Source organism: Hipposideros armiger, unplaced genomic scaffold (assembly GCF_001890085.2).
Source record: "Hipposideros armiger isolate ML-2016 unplaced genomic scaffold, ASM189008v1 scaffold_110, whole genome shotgun sequence".
NCBI lineage: Eukaryota > Metazoa > Chordata > Mammalia > Chiroptera > Hipposideridae > Hipposideros > Hipposideros armiger.
The window spans coordinates 3645862-3657144 of NW_017731460.1; the positions used below are offsets into that span (position 1 = coordinate 3645862).

Sequence of the window (11283 nt, forward strand, 5' to 3'; positions counted from 1 at the left end):
CTCTTAGTCCCACTCATCCCACTTCCACCATCCTCTCTAATCAGTTAGCACGTTCAGTTGAGTCTCTCCTCTATATTTTTCAAATCAGCCCTGCACCCCCTGGCTTGGCTCAGACCCTGATGCTTCTCCCCTGCACTGTTGCAACAGCTTCCCCTTTGTCCCCCAAACCCCCATTTCCAGCTGTCCCAGGGAGGTTTATACAACATCCCCTAACCATGGCACGCTTCCCACTTACACCTTTCAGGGTTCCCAGTTCCCTGGGATGAAGTCCAAACTCCTTAGCCTGGGAGCTTCCACAGCCCCCCATTGTCTGCCCAGACTCGCTATGACAAGAGCAAGCACATTGGAGGCTCTAAGCTGAGCACTGACACACATCACCAAGGGGTGGCGTAGCATGGTACTTGGTGGCCTGACTGCCACCACCCCCTAATAGTTATATGCTCTTGGGCAAGGTTCTTAACCTTGTCAAACCTCAATTCTCTCATCTACGAAATTGGCATAATATCTTTCTCACAGGAGTATTATGAAGATTAAATGTGTTTTGTAAGTGAAGCACGTCAGGCAGCGCCTGGCACTTAGTAGCCATTACCACGATCAGCTAGTTACCCTTCATCCCCCACTCAGAAACCTTCCGGTTGGTCCCTATTGCCTGAAAGAGAAAGTTCACTTTCCTTAGTCTGGCATCCAATGCCATCTCCCGTTCTGCCTTCCCTGCCCTCAGGCCCATGTCAGAACCCCCCACCTCCTAAGGAGGCTTCCCAGGTCAGCCTGTTTGCTGGATGCCCGCCCATCCTGAACGCCTACCTCACACTGCAACCCGTCTGGAGGCGCTGATTAATTTTGCTTCCCGCTGCAGTTTCTGACAGGGTCTGAGGCTCCTCGCTCTTGTATCGCCCACAAAGCTTGGCACTCAAGCCCCAGTCAACATACACAGAGCAAATATATCCTGGTCCAGATGGGAACTTCCCTGTGGTATTGGGCTGAGGGAAGAGATTGTCACCCTGGAGGCAATTCCCAGCTGAAATCTCACAGGCAGTCTGCTGGAATGGGGAGCGCTGACTGTATCCAGGAGGTGGCGATTCTAGGCCTGTGTGACCCTGGGAACATCACCTGGCTTCACTAGACTCCACCTGTCAAATGGCATCAGAGGCAAAGGTTGTGTGGCCTGAGTCGTGTCTCATCCTTAAGCTAGAATTCCAAGTTTCTGTGTGTTTGGAATAACAAGTGACCTTAGGCCTAACCTCTCAGACCCTGTGCTGAATGGCCTGTGGCTGGCTCTCCCAAAAGGGACCTCAGTAGGTGAGGGTGCCTGGAGAGGCCATCTGGTCCAGGCCCCAGACACACCTGGCCCCTTTGAACTTTCAAATAATCTCCCTTGTACTTTCAAATAAAAGCTGCAGCAGACAGGTCTCATGAAAGTCCTTCGTGAACCCTTCTCTCACAAACTCCAAAACCTAAGACAAAACAAACCACTGAGGCAGCCTCTTATACCCAGCCTTTCAGGTGGCCAGTCCTGCAGCCCACTGACATGATTTGCCTCACCTCAGCAAGGATCCTCCCTCCCTGCAACAAGGGTCCTCCCTCCCTACAACCTTGACCTTTCCACAAGGGACACCCCGTGCCATCGGACAGGCAAAATGTACACACTCAGAGCAAAGCTGAGCACGCTGGGGTGCCATCATGGACCACAGCATGTAATTAAAAGCAGGGGTTATCGCTGAGCTGCTTGAAGCTTGGCTTTGCCGCTTTCTAGCTGTGTGCCCCTGCATGAGTTATTAAACCGCTCTGGACCTCTGTCTCCTCATCTGTAAAATGAGGATTAGTGCAGGATGGTGGTTGTAAAGATTACGCAAGTTAATATATGTAAAGCCTGTGGAGCAATGTAAATTCTCAGGATAGGATCTGGGTAGGCAGAGAAGAGAGAGGAGGACATCTGGGCAGGGGTGGTGGCACAAGCAAGGGTGTGGTGGCAGGACGGCTCATGGTCTGTGGGGATGGTGAGGCTCAGCCAGCTGCAGGGATTGGTCTTCCCGAGGAGTCCAGACAGTGCCAAGTCGAGTCGTGGCTTCTTCCCAAGGCTGGTTTTCCTTCCCCAGGCTCGGCCATCGCCTACTCCGCCTATGCGTTCCCTGACACACTGGTGTGTACCACCTTCCGTGACTTCTACATGACCCTGGCTGTGCTGAACACCATCATTAGCACCGGCCTCTCCTGCTACTCCAGGTACTTGGCCACTGTCTCAGGTGGGACGGGGAGGGGGGCCTCACATGCAGCTCCATGGACTGTGGGAAGGGACAGCAGAAGAGGCCCTCGGGAGCCTGGGACTCAGTTCCACGTGGACTTCCTGTGGCCAGGCGGGACCAGCTGCCTGGGCACACACAGCCTGTGCAATTGCTCAGGGCCCCGGGATCAGAAGGGCTCCATACTTGGTTTAAGGCTCTGCTATTGCTCTCCTGAAATTCTTAATGATTTTTGAAAAGAGGGGCCTACACTTTCACTTGGCACTGGGCCCTGCAATTTATGTAGCCGGTCCTGTTGCTAAACAATCACTTATCCTCCTTGACCTTTAGTTTGCTCGCTTGTAAAATGGGACCAGCACACCTACCTTGTGAAATTGATATAAGGATTACAGGTAACATGTACCCAGAACACCTAGCACAAGCCTGGCCCCCAAATGATATGATCATATCAGTGGGAGCACCCCATAAACGTGCAGTCTGCTACTCATGAGGAGGCCTGCCTCTGGATATGAGTGATTGGGTGAAAGATGAGATTCAGATGTTGGACACTCCCCCAAGGGGAAGCCCCATGGCCGTGAGTCATGCCCAGCTCACTGGCTCTAAGTCCCTCTGTTTTTTTCCTTTCACTCAAGAAAGCTTATTGGAGTGAGTGCAAGAGACATTGTTTTGAGGATAACTAGTTTATTCATCTCTTTGTGAAAGTGACTGCCCAAAGCTCCAGTTCCCTAAATTACTTAGGAAACCTCTCAAATGGTGGTGTCGGGGCAACAGCATTTCTAGATGGTGCCAGGGTGCTGGGTTCTTCCCAGGCTGGGGGCCTTTGGTGGCTCCAAGGTAGGCTGGCAGTTGGCACCTGACCATTCATCCACTCAACTGCAATTCCAGTGAGTCCTCCTATTAGACGGCTGCAGGCTTCAAAGAATTGCTATTACCTGCATCCAGCCACTTTCCCTTTGCCCAGAAGAAAACGGGAAGGGAGAGACATGCTTCTATAACTTCTCCGCAGTGATTTTGACTCTAGCTTTCTTTGGGTGACAGGTTAAATGGGACAGAGAGGTAGGCAAGTTTCACAAACTTGACAAACTGGTTTTCTGTAAGAATGGACGGATAGATTTTTAAGCAGAGTCAGAAGTGCTTGCCCCAACTTGCCCTCCACTTACCTGTCCTGGGACAGGTTGGAGCGTGCAGTTGCTTTCAGGGATGTAAAGCTCATTTCTAGGCACAATCTCAGAACCCGGTTTTGTGTTACTTTGTCCCATGGAAAGGCCTGGGCATGGGTGGGGGTGGGGGTGAACTCTCTCTTCCCTATTCCTGGAAATCACAGAGTTCCCCTAAACCTGTGAGGAGATAGGATCGTCCCACAGTGTAGAAAATGAAATCAGATGTCATAGGGCGATTATTTCCTTCTCCCCCAATTCCCCAAGGAATGTGGTGATTAAAAGCTCTTTCTGAAGTGCAGCCCTGTCCCAGGCCAGCACAGAGGGCTGCCTGGGAGGGCTGCACAGATGATGGAGGGAGTAAGTCCCTGCTTTGGGTGAGACAAGGAGTAACACACATAGGAAAGTAACAAAGATGCTAAAAGCCACCCAAGAGAGGTGAAGCATGCCCGGGAGGCACTGTGCCTGGATACATGGGCTCACCGACAGCGGCCTGGTCCACGGGCCTGGACACACCCGGACCTGGTCATCGGACGAGTCACTGTCCTGGCTGGTTAGCTCCTGCAAGGCTATGTGACTTTGGTGGTTGGAATTTAGGATCACAGGGAGGTGAGCAGCGCTGTGGGCTGAGGGGACTGGGAAGGCTTCATGGGTGTGGCAGGAACAATCCCAGAGTTCATGATCCCAGGACTGCTTTCTCATGAACTCCCAATGCAAATTCTTGGAACATCTGTCTGCTTTTTATTATTTTGTTGTTGTTGTTAAGCTTCCTGAATTACCTATAAGCCACCAGGGTAGATTATTTCCTTCTAGCCAGAAGTCCCCCCCTGATTGTTCAGACACAATGAATAGGTCTTTTGCATGTGGCAAGCCTGGTGGTACCTTTGGACAAACTTGTTTGGCAGGGCAGGTTGGTCAGGAATCTCTTGAATGCCTGTGTTTGGACGCTTTGTCCTTGTCAATGAAATGGATTATTTCTGTTTATTTATGGGGCACTTCTGCTTCTATTCCATCCATCCATCTTTCCATCCATCCACCCATCTATCCATCCACCCATCCATCTGTCCATCCGTCCATCTGTCTGTCCATCCATTCATCCATCCATCCATCCAACCAACCACTCAGCATTCCTTAAATGCCTGCCATACTCCAGGCATCAGGTTAAGATCTGGGAATACCAGGAGTGAGGCACAGTCCTTGCCCTCAGAGCGCCCAGTGCATGAGGAGAGAGAGACTGCAGACCTCCCCCCGCAAAGATGGGAGTAATCATTTCCTGTGAAGGCCAGGGGAAATGGCCTTTAGAGTATAGCATTACAGAGTGTAACATACACAAATGATGATGATACAAAATGACACCTAGGGCCGGACGAGTGACTCAGTTGGTTAAGAGCTCGCTCAAGAGTTTGAGCTCTGAGCAACAGCAGTTCAAGTCCTGACCCGAGCTGAGCTGATGCTGAGCTGCCAACAGGTGACAGGATGGCTCCGCTTAAAAAAAAAAATGACACCTGCCTGGATGCCCAGGGTTCTGCAAAGTGGCATTAGGACTGAGCATTGAGAGAGGTTGAACACTTTAGCTGGAAAGGAGGGAAGGACCTTTGGACAGAGAAAACAGCCTGGACAAAGGTGAGGGGGCCGGAGAAGAGGGGACTGTTGGGAGGCAGCAAAGAGCTTCCGGGTTTCCAGAGCCTGCCCGGCTGGAAGGGGGAGAGCGGCTAGAGACAAGTGCCAAAGGCTGCTGGGGATTGAAGCGCCTTGTGTGTCCTGCTGAGGACTGGCCTTGTGCTCATCAGGGACAGTAATCTTCCCAGGAAGACAGTTCCTTGGACTCAGCTTCCATGCCCTAAGGACCCCCTGGTTAGCAACCACTGACATGGGTGCTGTGCTGGATCAGAAGGGAAGGAAGGAGGCAAAGACCCCATTCTCGGAGCCAGAGGTGGAAAGGGATGTCCTATCCTGAGGCCCTTACATTTCCTCCTCACCTTGTCCTCTTTCCTATCCATGCTGATGGCTTCCCTGCTCTGACAAGGCCTGTCCTCTGTTTTTATTCCCTAACTTCGTTGTCTTCAGGGTCTGAGGAGTGAGGAAGATGACTCCTGGGCAGAGAGTGACTCTGGCCCTGATTAACTTCAGGAGAAGCAGGTGGAGAGGAGGCCAGAGCCCTCCGGAGTCCCCGATTTCATAGCTTGTGGTGTGGTCTCGGGCCAGTCATTGCCCCCATCTGGGCTTCAGTTCACATCTTAAACAAGGGCATTTGAGAAGATGTCCTGTGAGTTCTTTCTGGTTTGGGCATTCTACAATGCCAGTATCTTTTCTGATTTCTCTCCTGTCCCTCCCTCCTGTTCCCCAAATCCATGGTATGGCCAGGAGTGGCAGAAAACCACCTTCTCCTTCTCTGGGCATGGCAGGAGACCGGGAACCTCCTTAGTAGCTTCTCCCTTATTCCCATGTTTACCAGACTATATGGTCTAAATGGCACTCATTCCATCACAGTACACGTCCTTCAGGTAAATCCCCACATAGAGAGCTGTGGATTCCCCTGCTTGTTTTTGGTCCTTATTACATGGAACTTAGTTCAAAGGAACATGACCTCTAGAAAATTGCATTTGAGAGGGGTAATGAGGGAGTGTGTGACCTCTCTATGGCTCTTAGACCAGGTGAGGTGACATAGACCCAGCCAGCTCATACCTGCCAACTGCCTCAAAGCCCAGGAAGGCATCACTCCCTTAGGAATTAGTTACATGGTGTTTAGTGTGCATCACGAGTCACTGTGGGGACTTTTTTGTTCATCCATCCACAGCACCCAACCATTGATTTTCTTGACAAATACTTGCTCAGTGAAATGCCTTGTGGTCAGTGCTGTGAGGGAGGGGAAAAAAATTGTCATTACTGGGGAAAGTGAGCTGTGCTATGAGAGCCATGCTATGGCCGTGATGCTGTGGCAGGTCAGAGCAGCATGGAGCAGGCCTGGAAGTGGGTTTGGAGGTCAGAGCTGGAGACAGGAGCCTCAACAGACAGTGGTTCTCAGACACATCTGGAGGTCAGAGGGCTCGGCCAGATGTGCTGCTAGGGCCAGAGGTCAGCACGTGGAAATGTCCACATCCCTGCAATGTCACCCAGGCAACAACTAAACAGCCATACCCCCCCACACACACATCCAACACACACACACACACACACACACACACACACACACACACACACATCCCTCTGCAATAGAATGATGTTTCCAAAGTCCCACTAGATTCAAGCACTAGTTCCAGAATTCGCTTGCAAATCCTTCCAGCTTTGTTGCAACAAGATTGATCAGGTTTTAGAACAGACTGGTATTGCATTGACCCTCTCTTGATGGAGTCTTCTCCAGAAATCTGGTGTTTCTTGCCAAACTGGTTCTAGGCAGAGGAGGCCTGCCTGCTTGTAAATTGGCCCCTCACCTCTGGGGTACAGGGACTGCCATATCAGGCTGAGCTTTGAGGTCTGGTGTCCTTTGCAGAATTCTGTGGCTCCGGCCCCTCCCTCTCAGAATCTCTGACTGTGGCGACACCCTGTGGCGTAACCTGGAATTGCACTTTAGTAGAAGCGGGCCCCTCTCAGTGGCTGCTGGCCCTTCTGCCTTTTATTCTCTGTTGCTGTCTCTTTTCTGTTCTGCTTTTTCTCCTTTTTTTGCCCCATAGATTCGGCTTTGCAGCTGGAGAGGCTGATTCGTTTGCCCCTGGGGAAGCACTTTATCAGGCCGGTCGAAATGTTGTCTCAAGTCACAGGAAATCCATGGTTTGGGGGATGGCCCTCACCAGCCAGAGACAGCTTTCTTCCTGTGTAAGTGGCCACAGAAAGAGCATGCTTTCCCAGCGAGCCTCTTTTAACCCAGAAATGATAGGCAGTGGCAGTGCATGGAGAAGGGGGCAGCACACTTGCCATGGCCCACCTGGATCTTCAAGGAGAAACTGAGGAGGCTGTTGAGACAGGCCCTGGTTCTTGGGGCAGCAGGAGTGTGTTCAGTTTGCCCCCTGGAGCAGGACAAAGGCTAGGTAGTGGTCTGAGGCCAGCTCAGGCTGCTGGAGGGTGGGCGTGGGAAACAGAAGCCGTACCGCCCTGGGTTTCAATCCTAGCTTTGCCTCTTACTAGTCATCTGGCTTTAGACAAATCACCCAGAACCTATCTGCTCCCTCCTGTTTCTATTTTCTGGTACAATGTGGCTAAAAAATGAGGAGCGGGGGTAGAATGTGTCCCATGACACACGTTTTTATAAGAGCTGCCGTTTAGTGAGTGTTACTCTGTGCTGTGCATAGTTATAAGTTCCTTGTGAGTATCATTTCATCAAATCCTTGCAGCAAGCCCATGAAGGGGTACAGTTGTTGTCCCTGTGTTATAGGCCAGGATTCTGAGCCGCTCAAAAGTCACATGACCTGCAGGGTCATGCAGTCACAAAAGGCAGAGGCAGGTTCAAACCCAGGGTATTCAGACCAAACACTGCATGCGCGATCACGGCTCTGTGCTGCCTCGCCTATCCCGGGGTGTGTAGTTTACTCCAAGGCTGGGGTTCTTGTTTGGGGGGATGATGAATTGAGGTCCCTTAATTCTCTTCCTCCTTCTCCTTGCGCTTCCTTCCCTTCTGCGCCCTATGCCCGCCTCATACTTCTCTGATTTATGGGCAGGGTTGGGAAAGGAGAGACGTGCTGGTGAAGTTGGAGCTTGTCCTTGGAGGTCCTGGGGCTTCTCGGGGCCTACAGGGCTGCCTCTTACCCCAGAACAGGGATCCCCATGCTCAGCACCCCTGAGGACTGGGCAGAACACACAGCCTTGTGATGTTCATGTCCTCAGATGTGCTTCTGAGCTGGGTGCAGGGGATCCAGACCTGAGCAGCCCCAGCTCCAGCCCTCGAGAAGGTTCCCAACCACCCAGGAGGCAGACATGGGAGTCTCTGCCATGTCCCATACCCAAGGATATGGGCAGCAGTGGGGCTTGTGGTCAGGTGACTGCACTGGCTCATAGGGAACATGGACAACCTGGCCAGGGCAAATGGGCCTGTGCTGCAGGGAGCAGCAGATATATTTGGGGGAGAGGGATGGATAGGGATAGGGGGTCGGGGAGCAGAGGTGAGGAGTGATGGCAGGTCACAGACGCCACCCCTGCAGGGGAGCACGATAAGGGGCAGAACTGTGGGGAAGGCTGAGAAGGCCCGAGTGCCTCCACTGTCCTCAGACCACACCAGAGCAGCCACCCCACAAGCCGTGGTGCCCTGGCTCTGCACACCACCCGTGTACTCTGCACACCACCCATGCAGCCCTGCGGGCACTGAGGGAGGACCGAGCTCTCCACGACACACTGCGGTACTGAAGCAAGTACCTGCCCCACCACCTGGCCCCGGGTGCGTGAGCATTCCTTTACCCAAGCCGCAGTTCAGGGCTGTGGTCTTGTGTAGACATTCTCCTTGCCCCGCTCTCCACACCCTCAGCTGCTGACCCCTCCCCAGGCTGGACCCAAGCCACCTGAGACCCCTTCATATTCCATCCTGCCCGTCTGTGACAGTCAGTACCACTTGTGTTAATGTTGGCCTCACTTGTCTTTGGGTTGGAGGCAGGTGGAGATGGTGATAAGCAGAGAAGGAAAGACCACGTTTATTCAGTTTCCCCGGGCCACTATCTCCATGTGTGGTATTAAAAATCTAGAAATCTCTCAGAGTAATTAAACACCTAATTGAACCAGGGCTTTTGCACAGACATCACTGGGGTGGCTCTGACTAGTGAGGCATCTCAGCCTTTGCAGATGTGCTCACCCCACGGGCCTGTGCCCTTGTCCTGGTGGTCACTACTTCTAAAAGGCTCTTTGGCAGTTAGGTAACTTGGTGCTTGAAGGACTTCTGCCCAGAGCTCCTCCTGGCTCTGTCTGGATGCTAGGAGATGGTTTCCCTGAGATGTTTTCACATCTGAGGTTGAGCCACTCCCCCGGGTGTGGGAGGAGGAGGGAAAAGGCTGGTGGAGAAGCTGCTGGAGGAGGTTGTGCATAAATGCTTGCCTCCTGTTGACGGCTTGCCCTCACTTATTTTTAATTTGCGTGCGTGTGTGTGTGTACTTTACTGACACATCTTTCATTTCCATTTCTACCCCCCTTCCTTCCCTGATTTAGGTTTCTGGAACTCCAGAGGCCCAGGCTCTGTAAGATGCTCCGGGTCCTTGCGTTTGCTTATCCCTACACCTGGGACTCTCTCCCCATCTTCTACAGGGTAAGGGCCCAGCTCCATCTCCTCTGCCTATTGGCAACACAGGGAGTCAGCTGTTTCCTGAGCTCCTGGGGGCCAGAGGACCACACTGGTCACCATAGGGCATATGGGAGTGGAGACCCAGGTGCCCCCTTACTGACACTTGCAGAGTAGTTAGGAGATGGCATGACACAGAGGCCTTGACGAGCCATTGGAGACGTACCAGCCGCCAGTGCTGACTGGGGGCTTAGGAGCAGTCACAGAGGTCTGAGCAGGGGAGGCAGCGTGGGGTTTAGTAGAGTGACTAGGAGAGCAGGCCCTGAAGGCAAATCGCTAATATTTACTCACTACAAGCTTTTGGGCCAGTTATCTAGCATCACTGTGCCTTGATTTTCCTCATCTGTAAAATGGGCATAATAATAACACCTCCTTTCATCAGGCTGTGGGAGGATTACATGAGATAAGGTGTAAAGTGCTGGCTGGTGACAAGAGTCCAAAAAATGCATTATTAAATATTATCATCAATTAACATTTTATTAGTAGGGAAGGAAAAAGTATGACTGAAGGTCTTAAAAGAGTGATGGGATTTCGATGGAGAATACGAAGGAAGAGGGTGTAGGAGGGAAGACAGAAAGGGGGAAAATCCATGTACTCCCAAATCAGATGGGCCTGAGTTCAAATCCCAGTCTCACTGCTCACTGGCTGTGTGGCATTAGGCAATGCACATAACCTCTCTGAGCCTCAGTTTCCTCATCTGTAAATGGGACTAACAGCCCCTCTTTCACAGAAGGGTAGAGGGGATTAATCAAAACAACACATCTGCCGAGCTCAGCGATGCCTGGCACATGGCCAGTGCCCAATGAGTGGCGTTACCCCCCAGAGGCAGCCTGTGGATTGATGCATGAAGCAGAGATGGTGGGGGCCAAGAAGGGAAGGGGAGGGGCAGAGCGGGCTCCCCCAGGGGGGCACTGAGCACATGTTCTGTGCTCTGCCCTTGTGGGCCCAGCGGGAGACCCAGAGATGGGGGTGCAGCCCATTCCCCCCACTCCTTCCTCAAGGACACAGACCACATACAAAACAACCAGAGCAGAGAGAGAACAAGCCAGTCCCATGTGCCACCAAACCATACAGCCAGGTTCTGTGTTATGGTGAGTGCAGTGGGCAGGGGGGAGGGAGACCTAACCCGAAACGGAATGGCGATGAGCGCACAGGTTCTGTGATCAGCCTGCCTGGGCCCAGATCCTGAGTTCACTTCTAATTAGTGGCTTGCGGGTCACCCTCCGGCCCAGCTTTCTCATCTGCAAAATGGGGAAATGGAGTCTGCCTTATGGCAGTTACCGAGGTGCCTGTGAAATGATGCAAATAAAAGGCCTTGCGTTGTGCCCTCTCAAGATGGTAGCTGCTGTCATTATTTATAACAATAACACGAAAGCTACACTTACCTCTGAAACAGTATCATGGCCTGTCACGTCCAGCGTGGCAAGGGCAAATGGGACACGAGAGGGGCGGCGCAGATTGAATAAGTACAAGAGACAAAAGTAAGATTTAAGAGCGAGACCAAGGGACTCAGCCTTCAGAGAGTCAGACTGAGCCACCGAATCGGGTCAACGCATGGCTTTTATTGATTCTTTTCAAGGAAGTAAACTGCTGTGCTGTCAGTCATTAACCGTGTATATTCGTGCGCCTTAAG

At 52.1% G+C, this 11283-nt stretch overlaps 1 protein-coding gene across 1 annotated transcript in view; it reads left to right on the forward strand.

Moving 5' to 3' along the window:
- The window catches only part of PAQR5 (progestin and adipoQ receptor family member 5), an 85557-nt gene that overhangs the window by 61905 nt on the left and 12369 nt on the right, over positions 1-11283 (forward strand). Inside the window, exons 5-6 of the mRNA XM_019647363.1 lie at positions 2097-2223; positions 9521-9617. Of these exons, the coding sequence (XP_019502908.1) occupies positions 2097-2223; positions 9521-9617 (224 nt within the window). The remainder of the gene's footprint in view (positions 1-2096; positions 2224-9520; positions 9618-11283) is intronic.